This window comes from Pteropus alecto, unplaced genomic scaffold (genome assembly GCF_000325575.1).
Source record: "Pteropus alecto unplaced genomic scaffold, ASM32557v1 scaffold109, whole genome shotgun sequence".
Lineage (NCBI taxonomy): Eukaryota > Metazoa > Chordata > Mammalia > Chiroptera > Pteropodidae > Pteropus > Pteropus alecto.
This window is the reverse complement of record NW_006494608.1, coordinates 1,580,120-1,604,255: the sequence shown is the minus strand read 5'-3', so window position 1 is coordinate 1,604,255 and position 24,136 is coordinate 1,580,120. Positions and strand designations below refer to the sequence as shown.

The 24,136-nt window shown below is 37.0% G+C and overlaps 1 protein-coding gene across 2 annotated transcripts in view; it reads right to left on the bottom strand.

Moving 5' to 3' along the window:
* POU6F2 (POU class 6 homeobox 2) overlaps positions 1–24,136 on the bottom strand; it is a 455,705-nt gene that overhangs the window by 223,198 nt on the left and 208,371 nt on the right. For both annotated transcript variants that reach the window (XM_006925339.1, XM_006925340.1), the window contains exons 4-5: positions 13,961–14,052; positions 10,556–10,784 (exon numbers count right to left, since the gene is read on the bottom strand). In XM_006925339.1, coding sequence (XP_006925401.1) covers positions 10,556–10,784; positions 13,961–14,052 — 321 coding nt within the window. The remainder of the gene's footprint in view (positions 1–10,555; positions 10,785–13,960; positions 14,053–24,136) is intronic.

The following is a 24,136-nucleotide window of genomic DNA, read 5'->3' as shown; positions in this document are numbered from 1 at the left end:
ATTGCCACCAGGACCTTTTCTTTCCTGGATTACTGCAAAAGCCTCCATCCTAACTAGATTGGAGTGCCTGCCACAGTGCCTGGCAATTAACAGATGCTTAGTATGTATTTGTAAAATTGATTAATCAATCTTTGTACACAATTCCTGGGAGGAAATAAGATTTAGCTTTTCCCTAGAGAGGGCCAAGAAATAAAAGCTGTGACCTCTCACTGGGAAACTGCTCTATAAGAATTGCACACATAAGGAAAGACAGGACTTTCTTGGAGAGCATTAGCTCCTCATTCTCTAAACAGTGGGCAGAGGGGAATTGGGGACCATCTCCCATTTCCTTATTTTCATTACTTCTCCACTACCTGCCCTCCTCCATTTCCTATAGTTATAGAAGTCCTCTTTATTTCGGTCCCAGAGAAAAATTGAATAAATAATCTAAATTCCTTCTCAATCCTGAGACTGAGAAGCATTTCAAGCACAGTCTTTCCCTTTTTTAGGCATTGATGTTGTTCTAGTGGCAGCCATATTGAAAAAGAGCTCTGATGGCCAGCTTGGAATCTAATGCAGTTTGCACATCCTAGTTTAGACACATCTCTAGATGCCATCGAGAGCCCTGGTGGATTTATAGCCTTATTATGTGCAAACTGGGGATCACATTACTTCCCAGGCTTTTACTTTGAAAATAAATGCTTTGGCTTTGCTTTGACATTTATGTGGCAGCTGGAAACCATTATCCTTTGACAATGCTTTATTCCATTGACAGTATCTCTTAAGCACACAGTATACTAGTCATACTCCTCATTCATGTGCTTCTAGTTTAATCCATGCCCCAGTGCCTCAGCAATGCCTGCTTCAAGGATAATGTACTGCAGGACAGGCTCTCCAGGTACTTTAAATAAAGAATCTGAAGCTTCAGAGATATGAAGGTTTGAAAAACTGCCAAAGTAAGACACATTGCAACAACTTTTCATAACTTCTTTATAGTGGATTTGGTATTATTGTATGGTGTGTCATGTAGGGGTCTTCTGAATGACACTGCAGTATGAATTTATGCACTAAGTATTTTTAATATTGGACTTTGTGACAGCAAGCCACAGACTAGAGGCTGAGAAATCATTGCATACTAAAAGCTGGAGTCGTACTTCTCATTTCTGAGGCAGGTACCGCATTGCCCTTTCTGTGAATGGTATTAGACCTCTGTTTCCATGTTCATGATGCCCCTGGGGGTGCAACTTTCTTAGTGTGGGCAACCGGAGAATAGCACAAAATTAAATCACAAGAAAAAACAGTGCACATGGCTGCCTACTTGTTTTTTCTTCAAGAATGCCAGAATGATCAATTCAAATTCCCACCCCTTATCTACTCCCTGCTAACAATTTCTCCTTGATCAATAAAATCAAGGCATTTAAAAGCAATTTTATTAATATTAAATGTTGCTTATACATAATGAATGCATATAGTTGCTTTGTGGTTGTATTGTTTTTAATTTGAGAATTAATCCACTTTGAGTTGAAAGATGCTTTCTTTTAAAAGGTGGTTTGAAGGTCAAGACAGAGGACCCATAGACTTAACCTTTTCAATGCTAGTAATGATGTTTTGAATATGACCTTTCACCTTAACGAATACAAAGTATTTTGATTTTGAAAGAATACATATTAATACTTATTAATACTTAAAAATGTGGACTTTATAAGAACGAAAGCAATCACCCATAACCTCTCACTGTCTAGAGTCCACAAGTAACACTTTGCTGTGTATAGTATTTTTCTTTTCCTCTCTCTGTGTTGTGTGTTTGTGCGGGTGTGAGGTGGGGGTAGAGAAGCTTCTTTTAAACAATTGGGATCAAATTTTGTGCATTTGAAGTACTTAATATTTTAGTATTAGCTTCTGACTCTGAGAAATAGAGCCATTAACACTTTCTTTAATGGGAGAACTTGAATTTCTCATTTCCATGAGGCTTTTCCTAGCTTTCATTTCATTAGTAGTTTTGTACTCACACATTATTTTTAATGTTTTTAAATAAAGTTTTTAAATAAGTTTTTATATATAATACATATAGTATTTTACCTTTTTTCCTTTTTTGAAAAAATTGAAGTATATTATACAAAAAGTCAAGTTTACCCCTTTTCATATACAGTTCTAGAAGTTTGATACACACGTAAAGTCTTGTAACCACCACAATGATCAAGACAGAGTACAGTTGCATCAACCCCAAAATTCTCTTGTGCTACTTTAGAGTCGGTTCCTCCCACAGCTTGTCCCTGGTTGCCATTGATCTTTTTCTGCCCCTATAGTTTTGCCTCTTACTAAATATTACATAAATAAAGTCACACTTTTATGTGTGCTCATTTGTTATTTTAAATATCCCCCAGTTGTTCCATGTATTTGTTATCCATTTTTATATTTATCATTTGAATTCTACTACCTTAAGAAATAGTTAATCTGTTGTGTCCTAAAGAACTCCATGGACGGTCCATGCAACCTAATGGAATAGTCCATGTAACCTAATGGAATCTCAGTGTTCTAAGGAAACTTACAGGTCTCCTATCTCAAATACTTATGCAGTGTATCTTGAACAATGTAACACCCTTGTTACCAATTATATGCAGGAAGAACACCCTCTTCTTAAGAGGATCTTTATTCCCACTGGCAGCAGGCCTGACAGATGACTTGCTGTCTAATAGAGGAAGTGAGAGGAAGTGATGCAGGCCACTACTGAGCCAAAGCAATGAATTCCTAGAATGAAGATGTACAACGGAGCCACTGCTGACTTGCAACCAACATGTATTGTGAAATAAAAAAAGAAAGAAACCTTTGTTATATTTTAGTGAGATTTTGTGCATGTTTGTTACTGTAGCATAACCTAGTGAATGATAAAAGATATAAACATCTGTCTATCAGGTTGCTTAATATTTCTCTTTGAGAATTTATGTAGTCAACACTTCCTAGCATTTAGGACTTCTTGCTGGGATACTCTTCCCCAGATAATGCATGGCTTAGTCCCTCATGTCCTTTGGATCTCTGTTTAGTGGAAAAATTGACACTGATGACCCTGTACAAAGTATATCATGTCTCCTTCCTTCCATCTGCTTTACTCCCAGGACTAGCAGAGAAAGGCCTTAAGGGAATCTTTATTTTTATATTGCTATATTCCAAATCAAGATCATGGCCTAGTTCCATAGTGAAATGAAAGCTGAATCAGTATTTGTTGAGTAAATGAATACAATTAGTAAAAAAATAACAAAAACAAGTAAATTTATTTTTTATTAAGCTGCTATAATTTTTTTTACTAGAAGATAATTAAAACTATGTAACATGATATGTGTCCCCTTTTGACTTGTCCTCTGGTTCCAAACATTTGTCTAGTTTTCTTGTTTTGTTTTGTTTTTCCCAATAACAGCTTTTGGTTTTTCATGCTTTTTATATTACAAACTGCTTCAAATCCTTGGATTTACAGAGGCATAACTAAGTGAACACAAACATATATCTATGCAAATATTATGGCATAACTTCATTGTCCTTAAGTATGTTTGTCTCTAATACATTAGGCCCTATGATGGCCATTCGGCATGTACAGGAAAGGCATATAAGGCCCTCCAATGTCATCTTTCCTGCTCCTCCCATTGGTTGCCACCTTGGACTCCTAACCTTCACTTCAGCACAAGAAAAACTGTTCACAGAACTCTGTGCTCCATGTTCTTCATTCCTTTTTCTCTACATTGAATGTTCTCCTGACTTTTCTTTACTTAACTAACTCCTACTAATTCTTTAAAATTTGTTTATTAATTAATCTACCTATCCACCCATCCATCCATCCACCCATCCATCCATCCATTCATTCATTCTTGAGGACCTATTAAGAGCCAGCTACTGTTCCAGTTCTTGGATCACATCATTGAACCAAACAAAGATGCTTGTGATGTGGCTTACATACTAGGGGCAGAGCCAGACACGCAAAAAATATGTATTCAAAATATATTATATGTGCATATCTTCCTTTATAACACTAGGGCCATCCATCACGTTGCTGCCTTCAGTGCCCTATATGGCTACAATATTAGGCATGACCCAAAGTGTTTAAGAAAGAAAGACAGAAGGAAGGAAGGAAGGAAGGAAGGAAGGAAAGAAAGAAAGAAAGAAAGAAAGAAAGAAAAGAAGAAAGAAAGAAAAGAAGAAAGAAAGAAAAGAAGAAAGAAAGAAAAGAAGAAAGAAAGAAAAGAAGAAAGAAAGAAAAGAAGAAAGAAAGAAAAGAAGAAAGAAAGAAAAGAAGAAAGAAAGAAAAGAAGAAAGAAAGAAAAGAAGAAAGAAAGAAAAGAAGAAAGAAAATATTTAATCATCTTTGAGATTTTAAATGTATGAGAAAGTAATATATATTGTGAAAAAAAGGAGATAAAGGAAAACAAGGAACAGGAATACTGGTGGGGGCACACAAGGAAAATGGTAGGCTTCATACTTTTTTGAGAAAGAGTGCTTCAGGTAGAGGAAACAGCCTGAGCAAAGGCCCTTGTAGTATGCTGAAAGAACACTGGGGAGGCCAGAGACCCACACACTGAGGCTGACCAAGAAAGAGAGAGGTGGGGAGATGAGAAAGCAAAATAAATTAGACTGAAAATATGTGTCTTAGAAAAACCTTTGGCACACAGAACTGACTGCAAAGCAGAAAGATCAGAAGTATTCTTGGTTTCTGAGAGAACTGGATTCTCAAAGAGGCTACAAATCTTTAACTGTTGGAAACTTTGAGCAACCTTTGGCCCCAAGCTGCCATTAGCCATACATGTCCTGAGAAAGACTCCAAAAGAGAGTATATTTCTCAACTTTCTCTTCTGATGTGGCCAAGGAAGATAATAGACAGGGAAGACTCTCCAAGGAATGTAGGCCAAGCGCCCAGGAGAAGAGTGGCCAAGAGTCTCCCTTAAAGATGTTCAATAGAGGACCTTCTTCTATATCCAGAGGAGAGGAGCTTCAGGATGTCTGCCTGCTGGGACATCGGAATGGCTACGGATAAACAAATTATGGCATATTCTTATGATAGAACATGACTTGATAGAAATGAAAAGAAAGGAACTACAGATCTACACAACACCATGAATGAATCTCAAAGACATTATGCTGAGTGAGAAAAGCCAGACATGAAAGAATACATACTGTATGAATTCCTTTATATGAAGTTCTAAACAGGCAAAACTAATGGACAGTGAAAGAAAGCAGATCAGGATTGCCTCATTGGAGGGTGGGGATTGACTGCAAAGGGACACAAGGGAATCTTTTGGAGAATGAAATGTTTTATGTATTGATTGCAGTAGGTGAAGGTTATAAGGGTGTATACAATTATCAAAACTCATTGAGCTGAGCACTTAAGAACCATGCATTTTATTGTATGTAATTGACACCTCAATTAAAACAACAACAACAACAAAAAACAAACAGAAAGGAAATGTAGTATGATTTGAACGAAATTCCTACTCTCAAAACTATTCCCACATACCTCACTTGGCGCAGCCTTTAATCTGGAGAGTCAGAGAAAATCAGTGCAGATTTCTTGCCAGTGTTAAGGAAAGGAAAAAACATTCTTAGCTATGAGTTTCACCTTGCTTTGAACCTAATTGCTTTTCCATGTTCAGGTTAAGCAGCACTCTCTAATGTATTTTTGGATATTAATTTAAATGTTATGCTGGAGTTAACTGGAATGTTCACACTTTGATATAAATCTCCTATGTAGTACATTTATATTCACCATTTATATTGCCCTCAGTGATTAGTGGGTTATCCCGCCTGGCCTGTATGATAAGAACAAGTTATTAACCTGAATCATCTAACCTAAATGTAGACCTGCCTCTGCTGCCCCACTAACCCCTTTGCTGCTTGTTGTCACTTGTGTTGAGGATGGATTTAAACTTTTCTGCCTAAATCTAAAAAAAAAAAGCAAAACAATCCAACACATTTGCATGAGTTCCATAATAAAAACTTTATTTTGCCCCATCAAATAATCATCTAGTTCCTATAGTAGGACAAATGCAAGTTACGTTTTTTAGTATAACTACCTGTAACTACCTGTGTTTCAAAATAATAAAATAAAAGACACTGATTTTTAAAGGAGTTTATAAAGTATGTGACAGAGAAACCATAGTCATTTTTTTTTTCTTTAAGGTTAGTGGTCATTATTGGTTTTATTTCACAGATTTGGATTTGCTGATAGTCACCTGAAACCAAATCCCTGTGAGCACACAGCAAAGGACACAAGAATGGAGGGACACATTAGGTGGCAGGTACATGGAAAGGGAAAGGGACTCTCAAAGGTAAGACAGGAGACAACACAGAATTTCACTCTTCATGTAGGTCATTTCTAGGCCTTTTCTGAGCTCAGAACATTTCTGGACTTGAATCCCAGCCAGAGCTTCCATGGATTTACCTTAAAATATTCAGAATGTATTGGCATCTCTGAGTTCAGAGTTTGTCTCAATTTCAGACCATGACCGTAGGAGGTCCTTATTGGTCTATATAGTAATCCCAGTGGACAGGCCAAAATACATCCTGCTGCACCCAGAGCCCCTTCTGCTGATGAGGGAGGCCCTGGCATGTATCTTAAACATGTTGTCCATGTTTCATAGCACATCATCCTGGCTTCCCCCTTGCACCCACATTACAGCTGATTGGACATGAGTGTACACCTCAACACAGGACAATTAATCTCTAGTCTGGCCAGTGACCCATGAGGTAGCCTAAAATAAAAAGTATCAGCCCAGTAGGAACTTGAATTTTGGGGAGTTTGAATTTTAGAGAGACGTGTAGATAGGGATAAAGATAGAGATGCGAAGATAGAGAAAGTACCAGAGATTTCAGAGAGGTACGTGAGTTGAAAAGATGTATGTACTTCGAGAAGACAAAATAGAACATGTGAACTCAAATTATGGATTAGCCAAAAATCAACCAATTCAGTAGAGAAGAGTAATGAAAAAAAGCAGGAAAAGAGGAGACAGGTTATTATTCATCTTGAGAATGGAGATTGGCATCTGCCTGCTCAGAGGGAAGAATGATACAGCCTGCAGCCCAGGGGTTCACTGGATTCTCTAATCCCCAAACCGCATTCCAGGATCCCTGAAGCAGGGCTGCAGGGCTGTTCTTAGGATTCCACAACTTATCACAGTCACAGTCACATGGCTCCCCACCACCCTAAGATGCTCAGAATACAGAGATAGTGAGGGAGTGCCAAATGAATTTTGGAAAAGCTCCCTAGACCAACCTTTCCTAAACTTTAGTGTGCATAGAAATCACATGGGAATCTTTTAAAAACAAAGACTATTCAGTGTGTCTGGAGTGGAGCCTGAGAATTTGAATTTCTAATAAGTTCCCATAAGATGCTGATGCCGCTGGTCTGGGGACCATGCTTAGAGGAAAAGATTGTGATAGAACCTCTACCACCTGAGTGGAGAAAGGCCACTCTGTTTAACATCACGTCATTAGTGCTCATTAAAATACATTTATGAATCATGGCCTCCAAGGTCCTGAGAGCTATTCTATCTTACTTAATAGGGAACGTAAATGAACCAGTTCTCAATCCCTTTAGTAAAGGGGGAAATACTTGAAAAGTTATCTCTGAATTCTAAACCATTAAAAAACAGTATTTTTTTTTTTTTTTTTAGCAAGTTTGTAGCTTTTGAACTAGAAGAACAGACAGCCTAGAGGGCTGGGCAGGAAAGTTGGAGAACTGTCAGAGGCAACTTCAACTGACAAACTTCTTTCACAAATAAAACCTTAACCTTTCACAATAAGGAAAAGAGAAACCATCAAGAACTAAGCATATCATACAAAAATAGGCCTTACTTCAGATTAGGGGCTTAACACTTAAGTCCCTCCTCTTCACACTGACTAATCAAATCTGTTTTATAAAACCACTTGAGGAGATGGAGCATCTATTACAGGTGGGCAGACTTACTGTTTTTTTTTTTTTCAAAAGACTCTTAAAAGCCTGGGGCTAAGGTTACTGTGCTCGTCTTCTAGAGGTGGGCCATGGGGAAGGGGCAGAACATTCTACTCTGTTGACAATATAAATGTATATAAGGTCTCCTTCTGAGGTACCCATTTACAATATCACTACCCTTAAAAGAGGATGATACTTAAGGACATCTGGGACTAGCTCAGTCTCAAAGTTGACCAAGATCTCTAAAGATGACTTTCTGGCTACCAGCCATTCACCCACAATGCCCAGAGTCCCACTACCTTTTATGATAGAGTCTGGGAAGCTACACAAGCCTAGACACTGCCCAGTGATTGTCAAGGGCTGCAATAGATTGCCTAAAAGTGGTGAGATTATCCTTGGGTTGACTGCTGACTGACAAGTTGACTGACTCACACTGCACTTCAGGTGGTGGACACTGATCTTGGACACCTTGAAGATAAGAGACATTTCTCTGATTACCATCCTTATCGCCCTTGGACTTCTCGCAGGGTGACCAACTCTTTCTAGTTTGTCTGGGACTTTCTTGATTTAAATAATGAAGGTTCTATGTCTCGAGAGAACATACAGTCTCTAGGAAACCAGGATGGATGGTCATTTTTGAGACTAGTAAGATCTGTGTGGTGAAGAAATCATGTAGGAAGATACGAAAGGAACAGAAAAATCCAAGAAACTGGAAGATGAAACTTTCCTGCATTCTAACAGTGATTTAAGAATTGGGATTCATTCATAAGGATATTAAAGAAATGCATGTTGAGGAGGGGCTGGAGAATTCAAACTAGGAAGATTTTCCTGTAACTGACTTGCAACTGGGAGGTGTTTCATTTTAATGACTTTGCCACCTGCCTTTCCATATCATTGAAATTTCAAAGATGGAGACAAAGGAAGACAAATTCCCTTATGCTTGTGTAGTAGACAAGAGCTTGACCATAAACTCCAACATACTCTGAAGATGAAGCCATAAATTATATGAGAAGCACAAGGGGTAAAAAGATCTAGCACTCTTGTCGAACCTACTTAATTAGGACACAGACCTTAGGATTCATTTTCTGAAACCAAAGATGCCACAAAGAACCAAATTTAAACTATAAGCTATGAAATTTGATATTTAATGAGAGAGAGGGTATGGAAGTCCATACCAGACCAGTCGTTAATTTTAACCCTTAAAATAACCAGGTAATGAAGCCCTAAGAATACCAAACTGTAATAAAAATATAACAAGTCTGGTTTTGTGGACTCTGACTTTAGTGTCCATTTCAACCACACAGGATTAATTCATGACTTACGAACTCCACAGGCTTATGTTTATTTATAATATTCAATATTTCCAAAAGTGCAAATGTTCTAAATGGAAGATTGCATTCCGATTATGCCCATTTCTTCATTAAGATTTCATCATCCACCTACATTAAAAAGCCTCTCCCTACACTTTGTTACTTTTGCTTTCACCTTGTTTATTGCTGCTTTATTTGCTTAATCTTGAGATACTGACTTCTCAGGCACTCTCAAATTTGAAACAAGCAAAGTTTATGCATTAATGTGTCCTGGGCATACATGATTTATGAATGGCAGGTTTCTTGGCACAATTTAATGGTACAAGAGAGACTTTGCTTTAAAAAGTCAAGAAGTGACAATAATGGATGGGATATTAGAACATAATAGTGTGTAAAGAAGTTTGGGTCGAGTTGACCAGTTTTTACTTGGCTTATTTCTTAATCTATGAACTAATATACCCTGATCAATTTAATAGGTTTTAAGAAACATTGACATTTGATCAACTAAAAAAAGTATTTTATGTTGTTCTGATAACTTACTCAACCAAACTCTCACTCTGCGGAAGAAAATTAACCGCTAACATTTATATCAATGAAGAAAACAAACATCTTTGATCAGTGCAAAATAAATGTGTTTTTTTCTTTATTAAGTGTCCTAATCACATTTAGGCCATTTCCATCATAAAATTCTTCCTCTTACAGAGTTTTTTATAAATTTTTTAAAGGAAAGTCAAAACCTTCAGAATATCAAGAAAATTACCCTTCCTGAGTAAAATTAGAGTCCATCTCTTGCTATATGCCCACATAATAAAAAGGCTTGATATTCAAGTTTATTTTTCTCACTATAAATTATGACCTCAAATAATGTTTGTTTAATAATGATAACTAAAATATACTTAGTAAGCAAGATAGTAATTAAACTAATTATTCCAAACAATCCCTTTTTGAGATGTTTCAACCACTTGTACACAATCCAGTCATATCAAAGTCACAATTTGAAGATGACTAAATTGAAAAACTCATGAGATTATAACTTAGGTCCTCATATAACAACACAATTTTACATCTAAGTTTTTGATGTGTTGTGCAATGGTTGCTCGTAAATGCTGCCAGAAGGTTTGAAATCAACGTGAAGAAATGAGGACTGATATAGCCCAGGGCTTGAGCAAACTCAGGATTCACAAGACAACTTGAAACGTTACTTCCTACACAAGCCTCCACACCCTTTATGATGGAAGCAACTCTGAATCACATTCAACATTCAGGACACTTGTCCCCTGCAGAGAACACTGGCCAGTGGATAGGGCCTACATGCCACACGAACACAATAGGTTACCTTGTAGATTTTGCAATGGCAGAGTCATAATGCCTCCAGCTGCAGCTGCTGCTACCAGCCCTTGGATGTTGGTGAGATTTGCAGTAGGCAGTGTGAGAACCAGTCCTTGCTGTCCCCCTAGTTGTCCGGCCATGTTGAAGGGGATGAGAATAGGCTGGTTGAGGGCTGGCGTGCCTCCTGGCATCACGCCAGCGACAGAAGAGGCTAACTGTTGTGCTGTCAGAAGTGGCTGCAAAGAAACAGATGAACTTGCTCACTTTCCAATGGAACCAAGACATAGACTTTTAGAGCATTTTTCTTCTACTCAGGATCAAAAAGTTCCTGAACAAATAGTAAAGAAACATGCTCTACTCTAGAAAAAAAACTTGACTGGTAAAAAAAATATTGAAATTGCATTTCGCTTATTATTTTTGGAAAATTTTATTTGGTTTGAACATCCTCTGAGGAGCTCAAATACCTTTAAAAGTAATACTTTACACTTATTTATTATTCTTCCAATGAAGAATTTGATCCTACCCTTATGTATTTGAAACTCTCTGCTAATTTATTCTATGTTGTTCCAGAAAGAACTCATTGGGATCAGTGGAAATGTTTTGGTTCAAAAAATTGTAACAAACTACTATTTTCATCTATTAAATTAGCAAAAGTAATGTAAAAGATTTACTCAGTGCTGGTAAGTGTGTAGTGACACCATTATGCAAATTTAGGATATGTACCCTGGTATAAGCCATTTGGAAAGCAATTTGGAGAACCATATCAAGAGCTACAAAAATATTCGTCTTCTTTTGACTCAGAATATACTCCTGGGATATAAACTGAAGATATCATTCAAACAGAAAATAGATAAATGCATGAAAGTATGCATTACATTTTAAAATACATAAATGCTAAAAAATAGTGTTATAGTATTAAACTTAATATTATCTAGTCTTTACAATGGATCATTATTACACCTTTTTAGAAAAATAGTAAATGTTCATATGAGAATACATAAAATTAAATGAAAAAGAATTAAACAGATGATAATAAAATCATTGTTAAAATGGAAAATTATACATGTAGAATGACAAGATCTAAAAAGAAATATAGAAAAACAAAAAGTATTTGATGTGAATAAATTCTTAAATGTTTAAAATATGTCTTTGTTATTATTCTATCATTTTTTGCCGAGTCAAAACAACATTAAAAATACATGTTTATGTCCTCTATTTATCTAATAGCCATTGTTTGATATGGAAAGCCAGCCTCATAGGTGTGTACTTCAGGCATTAGACATATTTGAGCTTGGTGTGGGCTCTTCATCAAGATGGCATAAGAAGGGTTCCTGCCCTGGCCAAGCCAGGTTACCCAAAGGGTCACTGATCTTAGAGTCCTTGATCTGGGACTTTCACTGCACCCTTGTGGGAGCCTTGTGAGACATAATCCCATGTCCATTTTTCTTCTAGACAAGCCAGTACAAAACTCTTATTGAGGGATTTCAACTTCTTTTGTTTTTAATGCAGCATTATTCTATTAAGTGAAAGGTAATTCAATATAGGCATAGTACAAAGCCCAATATCTAATAGCCAGGCTCTATTCTAGTGATACTGTGTGTGTATTAACTTCGTTATACTGCAACTGAGATACAGTAATTTGCCCCAAATCCCGTGTCTAGTGAGGGTTTGGGATCTCAGCTCCAGGCAGGCTGCTCCAGAGCCCAAGTTGCACCTCTTTCTCATCACGACTTCTCAATTCACAGAGCAGACTTAGAGACATGGGTCTACTTTATTTGTAGAATGGGGGGAGGTGGGCTGAGCCCACTTTCCAGCCACTCTCTATTGTCTTTCCTCAAGACTCCATCTGGGGAGTCCTCTGAAAAAGCCCTAGGACTCCCTGCAGCCTAGTTTTAGAAACACTGCTCTAGATTCTGTGGGCCTAGCTCCTAATATATTTGCTAAACTTTACTAAATTCAGACAGAGTAACCGTGCCTTTATTTAAAAAATAACATAAAAAGTTGCTCTAAAGCACAAAAATAAACTTTTTTTTTTTTAGAAGTAAGTACGAAATTATAAACTTGTACTTCAGGCATTAGACATATTTGAGCTTGGTGTTTTTTTTTTAGAAGTAAGTACGAAATTATAAACCGGTACTGCAATTGCTGGTGTTTTATCACTGATAATAGTAATATCAAGATAAAAGGGAAGGCAAATAGGCATTCCTCAGATTGTATATAGGCCACAGATTTGGGGGTTTGGGCCTACAGTATTTTTTTCAAATTGAATTTGCCTGCTTAAAGTAGGCATGCATTCTCCAGTTTGTCATGGTGTCCACCATTTCTTGCTATCTAGGTCTGTCGTGCTACTTGTATAAGCCAGAGGCATTAGAGTTTGTTATCCCAGGTATGTTCACACACGGAAACACACACGCACACACACTCAATGTTATAAGCTTGAAATTAGAAAGGGCATGGCCGGAGGAAGCCATTTCCTGAGATTCCTAGTAAAACTCTCTCTGGGCTTCCATAGAGAGTAGACTTCTCCCCAGGCTGTCTGTCCTCTAGCCCTTATGCTCCAAGATGGACATTGGAATCTGAGGCTATAGGGGGATTTTGTGGAGGCTGGAACAAGAAAGTCAAGACCAATCTAAGCTCTAAACTTGGATTTTTTAAGCCTTGAACTGCGGAGCCCTCAAAGTGCAGAAACTGATCAATTTTCAGCAACTACATTGACAGCAAAAGAGAGAGTAAAGCACAAGTATCAGCTCTTTTTTCCATAAAATTAGGGTGAATCTAGAAAGCTTCACACTAAATGACAGAGGTAAAAAAAAAAAAAAAAGAAGCTCAGCCTTTCATAATTGTGTTCTACATATCCATATAACCACACCAGGCTGAAAAAAAAAAAAAAAAAAAAACCAAACCAAATATTAGACTTTAAAAAATAATGAATGTATTTCTTTATTAATGCAGAGTCTGTATGTGATGTACAGTATTGTCAAACCCAATAAGTTGAACGTGCATTAAAATTGCATTAACTTTTTTATATTAAATCACATCTTGTATTTCAAAAAAGGCTACAGTAAGGTTGAAATAACTTAATTTTCTTCACGCTTCAGTCATTAAAGTTTTACTTTCTAGAAAACTGCGTGGTAACCAACAGCAGAGTTGTAGTCTCAAGAAGAAAAAAAATACACCATTCCAAATGATTAAAAACAACATTTTCTTTAAAAAGAGAGAAAAGTTATGCAAACATTTTTTTTACCTTGAGGGTATTTAATAAATAATGTAGTTATACAGCATCCCATACAAATATTTATCATCTTTTCTCTGTTGGAGTTAATTGGATTGAACTCATTATTATTTATTTGCTTATTTATATGGTTAAACCATCCTATATGCAGCCTATGGAAAGCAGTTGAGAGATACTGACCTGTGGCCCAACTGGGAATGGGGGGTGGGTCTGACTGGCCTGGTGTTGGTCAGGAGTGCTTGGGTCTGATAGTGCTGGGTTTCCTCTGGCCCCTGGAATTCAAAAGAGAAGTGCTTCCTAAATATAAGATCCAGCCTAGGAACTGCACATGGCCCCATTTTCCTGATAACATCACATAACATTAAGGCACAGATGATATACCAGAGTGGTTTACCAGTATCAGTTAGCAGTTGACAAGTGTTCAAATCACTTGTTAACTGAGTAAGTTATGCTAATGAACATTTAAGATGGCCTAAGTCATTCCAGGAGGTAGAAGGCTATGACAGTGGGGAAAGTGACACTATTATCAGTGGCACTAATAGGTTTGCATCAGTTTGTATGGAGTACGTCAACACGTCACTTGTGTAGAAAACTGAATCCTTTATGCATAGGTGGGTGACAGTTAATCTAATTTCCCAAAGCCAGAGAAGTATGATCTGAGACATGACCAAGTACATCTATATTATCCCTTAATATGGCTTCATACACTTAAGCCCTTCTCCATACACATTTCAGGCTCTGAATCTTATAAAAACCTTTTTCAATGTCACCTTATGTAATGTCGTAAAACGAACGTGACCCTCCTTAAGCAAACTTCCCAGGGGCAAATTGAAACAGTAGGACCCCATACTACCTCCAGGGAACTCCACTATGCTAAGCATAGAACACAACTTGCTTCCTTTGTTGCAATCCTGTTGGACACCAAAATATGAAAAATAAAATTCTGTCAAAACAGCAGTGCTTTCAAGCCTTCTTAAACATTATAGTTTCTTCGTTGGGTTTATGTGCTTTGTTTCAGGACAAACCATAGCAGATAAGATAGTGGCAGTAACAATAAACACACGAATAAATAGATAACAAACAAATAGAGCTAACAGCAATTTTTGAAGGTTTTTAGGTAGTAGCTTTTGTTTTCTTGGTGGTTGAAATCCAATTCCAAGCCATCCTTAACAAGATCTTCTTTCCTGATGTTTGTCCTATGAATAGCAAGTGGAAGACAATTCAAACCCTGTTTACTGGCGTGCCATGGATGACCAAGAAAAAAAGATAAGATTCTGTCATGCTTATAAATTTTAAAGAAGGTATTATTGGCTCATTTAAAACAAATTCTTCTATATAGTCTCTAAAGGGGCAGACTTATAAATAATGGAAATGTGGGAAAAATACTTCAGCACATTAAGCCACAAATAAAATTGACTGCTACATATTATTCAATTGACTTGTATCTCCACTTCGATGTGTCAATCATAACAGCATTTTATAATAGGATTAAGCAATAAATGTGGAAAGCTATTATGCAGAAATCTGAAAATCTGATTAATTTGTAATATTTTTTTTGTGCAGCAAGTCAGGAATGGACATTGCTTGGGGAATACTTACAAGCATTCTATTGAAATTTCTAAATTGATTTGGAACAAACTAATAAAAACACAGACTTGCTGACATTTTATAAAGTGAATTCTGTCAAAATATGTTTGGCATTTTAATGATCGCTGTCATTTAATAACAAAGGTAAGATGACTATCAGAAGGTGCCAACAATTACCTCATAATATGCAGGAGACCTTTCTTCTAAATTTTTTATATGTGATTTACTTATTATGCTTGAATAGCAGGGCACTTTATACTGGGAGTTGCATTATGCATTGTAAATCTCACAGTTTCTCTTCATATATACCCAAGTCCTATTTGCCTTAAAATTGTCAGCAGAACTTTATGTACTTTTATAGAACTAACCAAGCCAAAGTGATGCTTTTGATCAAATATTCAGATTAGGTAAATTCTCAAATGGCTAAATACCCACTTTGGTTTAGGTTTTGAAGATGTTTTTAAAAACATGACTGCTTCCCCATACTCATCAGGCATGGATTTTTATACGAGACTGTGAAATGAGAGTTTACAATGCACATACAAAGAGAAAAACCTTTTTACACAATTAAAAAATATATATCTTAATTTTAAAAAATTTCTATACCATGTCAGGTCTTTTTGTATCATCTTTTTTTACGAGTACCACACCTACTTTTTGACTGTTCCTAATGGCATACCATTGTAAAGTTTAGGATGTGTTCTATATTTACAAGCACAGTGTCAACAAGATTGTGTGTTTGTTACCCATAACTTTACACAAATTACATTTGCTTACATTTTATTCTCTGTTGCTGGAGGCCCTCACCAGTGCACAGCAGCTTGTTCTGAGGCTGGTTTTCTCAAAAACCATGTTCGGTGCAGTATAGGGCAATTCCACACAATTTCATGTATAAAATGGAGTCTTTCACAGGCTCTAGAGGAGATTACTTATGCTCTCCTGATCCAATGAAAAAGTAAAGTTTCTTCTTAGCACGCATCTCCATTTCTCCTAATAGCATGTATCATGCTTAACTAATCTGTTTGTAAGGTGGATCCCAGATCAGGAGTCTTCTTGTAGCCAGAGAGGGAATCCAGTGGTCAGAATGAATAAATGATGTTGGTTAAGGGTTTCAGAGCAATTTGAAGCAGTGCCTAGCCTATGTTAGCAGAGAATTTGAAGTTAGCTATTTCCATGGGCAGAGACAGTTAAATATAAACTGAAATGGGTTTTATGAAAAATTTTATGAAAAGTAGATTCCTCCTGATCAGGATCCTAGGAAACATGTTACTTCTCTGGAGACCAAGAACGTCCACAAAGCTCTCTGTGGCCTGTTCTGAATTTAATAGTCTGTATTTTTTAGGCAGCAACTGTGAACACCAGTAAGGCAGGGACTATATTTGCTGGTTCACCATTTCACACCTAGCTCTAGTGCAGACATTTTACTAAAATTGATTGAATATTCACTCAATAGAAATAGAGGCTTGGCTTTTAATTTGGGAGTGGTATAATTCCTTCAAGAGAATTATTGGCATCCACTTGACTATTTACTACTGTTCAGCATAAACCTTGGAATTGTCTTTGAATCACTAGCTTGTTAGCGAATTCTACCTAAATTCTAATTTAGATATTAAAAACAGTTTAGCTTACTGTTTAAAAGCAAGGACTCTTAAATTTTCAGCTCTGCCTGGGTTCATTTAAATTTAACTCTGCCTAAGTATGTGAACTTGGGCTTTTTTTCTCTTCTTTATGTTTCAGTTTCCTCTTGAAAAAAGCCTGGGAAAGTAATACTACCTCCCTCTTAGGGTTGTTATGAGAATTGAATGAGAAAATATTCTGTAAATTTTTTGGAACAGGGAATACTTACCACATAAGCACTATTTCTCTTGACTATTATTTAATAAGATTTATTTTTATTTTGTATTCAATATAATATTTAATATTATTTAATTTGCCCATAATATTCACCTGCCCCAAGTCAACTCGATACATACTCCCGTTCCTATGTGTGTAATTCACACTTCCTCACGCACCATCCTAACTGCAAACTCCATACCATTTGATGAATATTTGGAAAAGAACTAAATAGTTGGGACTTTAAGAGCCTATAAAGTGAGATGTTTACGTATAATGCTGCTTTAGTCCATGGTAGTATGATCAGGAAATATGGCACAAAGATACTGGCAAATAGCTTCCAAATTCTCACAGAGACCCTGGCTTAGACCAGTAGTTCTTATCCAGGCCTGTGAATCAGAATGGTCTGTGGAGCTGAACACAGAGGATCGCATCCCTCACTAAGCTACTGACAGACCCTTAAGGGGTGACTTACATGTACGTTTCATAAACTCTACCAGTGATTAAAGAAAACAGTGGTTTAGATGCTGCCCAGGCAAGTCTGAATCTCCTTTGTGCAGAGGATGCTATATACAATTAGTTTTATTCAGCAGACAGGTCGTTAGCTAGATTTACCCACTTGGCCTTCTAAGTTTCTTTACCTGGAGCATTCTTCCATCACAATCCCAGTACACTTCTAGCTTAGCAAGGGGAAGAACCATTTCAGATACATCTGTTTTGTAATTATGAGTTGTTCACTGTTAATGCCAGGAGTATAAAAACTGACTTTAGAGGAATCATAATATAAAGTTTACAATAGCTGTATAATAGGAGTCAATTCTCTGCAAATACAGAGAGCCTTGCTGTGATTCTATTATGGAAAGTTCATAAATGGTAAAGATACTGAAAGGCAGATTAGGAATATGGCTGGTACACTAGGATAAAACTCATTTTTAATTGTTAAAATGCCTACTTATCAGAGCATTGGTTCATTTAACACTATCTTTCCAGTGTTGATCTTGAATCGGAAGCCTGTAAAGCTGCCTGCAGATCACTCTGCTCTGGAGGGACTAGACTATCCACAGAACCAAGAAGGTTGATACTCAGGCCCTGGACTCTTCCCTTCAGTATCTTCCTAAGGAAAGAGTTCAGCAAGTTCCACCTTCTCTATCTAGTTCAAGGTCAGAGTTCCTGAATGACTGTCACACATTCCTCATAGCAAGTTACATTTTCTTTTTCAAAGTTTTTCTCTCTCTCTCTCCTTTTTTTTTTTTTTTTTTTGTACAATGGGTTTTCATTAACTAAGGCAAACCAGACTCAGCAACTTCTAGCTACTCTAAACGTAAGATAGATGTACACTCCAGTATGGTTTTAAATCCTACCCTTCCCCCATTTTTGAGATGACTTCGAAATAAGTTATTTTAAGAAACAAATAACATGTTTTTAATCCTGAGAGTCATATTCTTTTTTGGAACTTCATCCCATTACCTTTGCAAAGAGGATACAATGGTCATGGCATTGAGAAGGAAACAGAATTGCAAAATATGAATTGCTCATCCAGAATAAACCAGTCCCACCTTGTCTCAGGAGGAGGCAATGCCTGCTCCATTCAGTGCACCAGATTCCCTTGTTAACGAGCAATGCATTTTTAATGAATCAGATTCTGCAGAAGGAGAGTTTGAGTTTCTGTGCTTTATACATTAGCACAAACATAATCATATGAAGGTCATAAGGATCCCTAGATTTTTTCTGGTATTCATATCTTTCTTATCCACTGTTTGTGTTTTCTGCCAGTGAGTGAGGTGATGCAAAGTTTGCTTTTTATAAGATAGACAATAGAATGCATTATTATTTCATGTTGGGCATGTGAAACCAGCTAAACAGGGCAGAAGTCCCCTCTAAATTAAAGTTCCCTTTCTTTCAATTTCTTCAAGATTACTAAGTGCCGCAAAGGGAGTGATATGATGGTGCCTATAAATCTTTTCAGAGTCACTGTCACTGTTGGCCACATTTTAATTGCCAGTGGTTAGTTTTTTGTGATACTGGCCATCCATGTATTTATGTATAGAACAATATACAGGACTCCACTGGAATGGGAGACTATAAAATAATAAGCCATACTTGAAAAACACACATTAATTCACATAAAGGTTTGTGTGTTTTTGCAAGATCTATTGTAAAGTACTTGGAACTTCAAACATTGGGGCCTGGAAAACAGAATGTCTGATGACATTAATGAGAAAAATGGATTCCTTCATTCTTCTACTGGTGACTTATTTGGCCTCTGGTGAAGGGAAGTTGAGTTTTCTTTGTGTGAATGGTCTAGGTCCTAAATGGTTCTAAATGCTAATCTTTATTTAAAGGCTGCACAGATGCATTAAAAGTCAAAGAGAGATTTGGGATATCTAGATACAGCATAATAAGAAATCTTATAAACCCCTTTTCTGGACTTGATTATCTGAAGATGTTTTTATAATATCTACCAAAATTATTCAATAATTGCTTCTATTCTACATGTAGACTTAGTCTATGTGTGCTATGAAAGATTTTGAATACATTTTATTCACTCAAAAGTTACTAAATTTCCCTTAAGTCCTCCTCCAACAATTATTTTTTATCATTGTTTTTATATGCATCTAATAAAAGTAGAGCTGAACTCCTGTGGTATCCAGGCCACTAAAGGTCTCAAGTTCTATAAATTTTCCTTTTAGAAAAGAGATAAAAAAGGAGAAAGTCATCAAACATACTTACGCAAAATTTCATGATATACTGCTGGTACAGAAAGAGCTTTAGAAGTATAGATTTTCCATGAGTACCACTATCTCTATAAGAGTTTAAATTCTTTCAAGGCAAAGACTTTCTGACTCACCTTTGTATCTCCTGAAGGCTAGCACTGGGCCTTGTATGTATGTATGTATGTATGTGTATGTATGTATGTATGTATGTATGTATATATAAATGTGTATGAATGTTCATATGCATGTTGATATTTATGTATGTTGTGGTGAGTTGGTATTCTTAAAGAGATGGGGATATGTATCAAAGTGAGTTGAAATAATTTAGACACAGATTTTAAACCACCTGAAAGTGGTTTGCCTAATTAAAAAAAAAATGCCCTTTTTAATCTAAGAAGGTTACTCATTTCAACACACTTCTCTTAGGGAATGTATACTTCCTCTGCCGAGGTCATTGGTAAGGGTTATACGCAACACTACGCTCAATCCAGAGATGAAGTCTTTGCTTTCAATTGATTGATGGGACTCTGGCATGGCCCTATGGTTGCCAAAGTCATGTATATCCTGTGCTTTTATGCCCATATCTATTGAACCTCCTTTCTCATATTTTATCCATGCTTAACCCTACACCAGGGCCAGCTACATAATTTATGGGACTCAGTGCAAAATGAAAATGAAGTTTCTTGGCCTGGGGCTGAGAAGCCAATCTCTTCTTCTCCAGGACTATTACCCCAATGCATGGCAGATAGGTAAAGCTAAGGGATTGCAACCTCCCTGCTGAGATGCACCAGACACCTGGATCGGGGTGGGCAGGAAACTCTCTCTGAGTTGCTCACTGAGTATATGAGCCTCCCTGCACCTGAACACGACCCCTAGAAGGGCAGAAGGGAGAAGATAACAGCCAGATTCAGACTTCTAGCAGTCCCAAGGTGCCACAGGCAGGGAGCGGATGCCCAAGAACCTGTCTTGTCCAGGAAGAGGTGAGGGGGTAGCAGCTGAACAACCAGAGGCTCCAAGACCCCCATCCACTCACATGCTCTTGTTATCCCATCAGACTTTACTCACACAGCACAAATTCAAAGATAAATTATTAAGAATTGCAAGGCAGTAAACCCAGAGCACTGAACCCCAAACATGAGGCCCTGCTGGGTTGGGAACCTTGTGTGCCTGTAGTGGTTATAGGCCCTAGAAGCAAGTCCACCTATGGCTTACTGTCAACGTTCATTAATTCAGTTTCCATACAATTTTGGGTTACTAATTTCCCATCAAGGAAACTTCCTTAAAAGGGTCCTAAAATTTTGAAAAATTGAACCTAAACCTACAACTGCTTTGAGAGAGTTATTTTTCAAAATCAGTACAAATTTTGAAAAGAGTTTTGTGTCTATAGAGGAATTTAGACATGACTTTTTTCTCCAAACAGGAAATCGAATTTATAAATCATCATTGCATCTATTATATGTCAATACCAATGACCACATAAATATACCATTCGGTGGAAAATTAGGATGAAATATTGTTTTGTTTTCTATCAATTTTCAGTTACTTATGCTTATAATGGAGAGACACAGCATGAATTCCTCAAAAGAGAAATCATATAGAAGTTGTCACATGTCTTTTCTCAGTTGTAGACCTAGCTTTCTAACAGTGTTACGCTTTCAGTAACAACATCATCTACAACAACAACAACAATAAAAATGAAGATTTTTCTCTCCTGATTGTCTACTGGATCATCTACAAGCTTGACAACAAGGGAACATGATCTACATTCTCCAAGGCAATGTAATTGGGCTACTTTTACAGCTCTCCCATGTTTTCTACCTATGGTAAGACATGCAAGAATTACTAAGAACTGACATTAACTATTTCGAAAGATGCTCAAAGCTGTTAAATAATCTGCTTCAAAATTTTTGTACTATCTAAGGTGAAGCGTGTGTGTGTGTGTGTGTGTGTGTGTGTGTGTGTGTGTGTGTATTTTGGGGTGAGAAGATGAGGCCAAAAGGCAGGGATAGGAGCTAGTCCATTTTTTCTTGATTAACACCTGTGTGATTAGTATTATGGGGTTCAAGTGGTAGGGTCATAGGTCCTTGTATTTTTTTTTCTTTTGTCAATATCCGACCATCCAGCAACATTCAGGTTTGTTTTCCAATATCTGCAAGGCTCTCTTTGCAGTCTTATAGACCTAAATGGTTACCCCATCAAAAATCTCCTTATGAATTTTTAAATGGTTTTCAGTTTATTGAGACTCTTAGCCCAGCAGCTCTACATGGATACCTGGAAATTCAAGTGTGAAAAGGAGGTGGAGTTGAAATAGCAATAGCTATGTCATGATAATACAAGCCAAAACTCTAGGCTCAGACTCAAATTAGATGGAAATCACAGTGATGTATCACCTCCCTCTTCTCCTAGACCTAGACGCCTTCCAGAGGTCTGAACACTGCACAACCCTCCGTGGCAAGGAGGCTGCCAATCCAACATTCAGAATATGATTTAACCATGAGCTACAATAGAATAAATCAATATTTCAATTGGAAATGATGGCCTCTGGGTACAGTCACTTCTTATAATATGCATGGTACAACATCTTGGAGACCCCCAGTACAGGAAACCTGTTGTCCTCCATCTGCAGTGACTATATTTGTGACTGCAAAGAGCAGGTGCTTAGATAATCACAGAACACACTTTCCCAGACGTTGAGATTTCACATGGCAATTAAACTAAAAGAGCACATTAATAATTGTGTGACTAGAAAGATCTCAACTTTTAATTTTTCCAAGTAAAAACATTATTAAAAATTAACTTGCACTGGCATTATTATACAACAAAGGCATTTTATTGCCCTTTCCCCACTCCAAAGGATATGTTCTCCATTTAAAGGACAATCCTTTAAACCGAAGAAATTTAGCCTAATAAAAACTCACTGCACTAGACTTTTTTTTTTTTTTCATTTTTCCTTTGACCAACGTCTTTTTTGCTGTATAGGGACATGGGCTTGTCACAGAGCATTAGGGAGCTTCTCATGGGCATATTAGGGTTTGAGGAACCTCCAGGCACAGGAATTTCTGACCAAATAGTCCTAAAACATTTCTTCTTTTGAATAAGCAGCTCCTTTTCCCCTTCAATCTGTTTTTTTAGAAATATCATATAATTTTCTTTATATATATATAAAAGTTTTATGTGCCAAGTAATACATTATTTCATATATATATTATTTTGTTAACCCTTACAAAAACCCTATGAAGTAATTATGATTATTATGTCCATTTATAGAGGAAACTAAGCTTTATAGAGATTAACTCACTTTTCTATTATAAAACAAGGAAGTGACAGAGAGACGACTATATCCCAAGCTATCTGATCAATGGAAGGCACATGTCTTTATCACCTAGACTATATACTGATCAAATGTTTTATAATAGTTGCCATTTAGTGAATACTATAGGCCAGACACTTTATTCAGTATTTTATATACATTCTCATTTAACCTCCATAGAAACCCTATGTTATCAGGACCATCATTCCTATTTTACTGATGTGGAAACTAAAGTTTAGGCAAGTTAACTAACACCTATGATCGCAAAGTTAGTGAGTGATAGCATTAGAAGCTGAACCTAGTTCAATTAGACTCCAGACTACAATACTGTATGTATCAAATGCGAATGTTTTAGGGAGACAGAACACAATAAATCCCCAATGCCATAATAGAAATTGTGTTTTTCAGTTGTTTTGCGAGGGGAACCTGGCTCCAGAGATCTCTAGTTCCAAGATCTGAGAAAGTTGGTGACGGAGAAGGGAAAATGGCATAAATGGCAGCTGCATTCTTAGTTTAGGAGACGTGATCACTGGACCAGCAGTATCAGTACTATCTGGGAACTTGTTAGAAAGGCAGGCCTGCAGGTCCCAGCTTTTTCATGTCTCAGATCCACAGAATCAGAATCTGTATTGGAACAAAATCCTCAAGTGATTAACACACATAGTTAAGTGTGAGAAGCACTGGTTTTGAAATTATAGCTTCCTTCCTTCCTTCCTTCCTTCCTTCCTTCCTTCCTTCCTTCCTTCCTTCCTTCCTTCCTTCCTTCCTTCACTTGGGTAGCATTTAAGTATAAATATACCTAAAATCCCTACTTTTATCAAACATTTGCAGTAGACTGTCATATCCTATCTCACAAAAGTCAGGATGGAGTGTGTGAGAATGTAGGACAAGAAAACGTTCACAAGGAAGCAT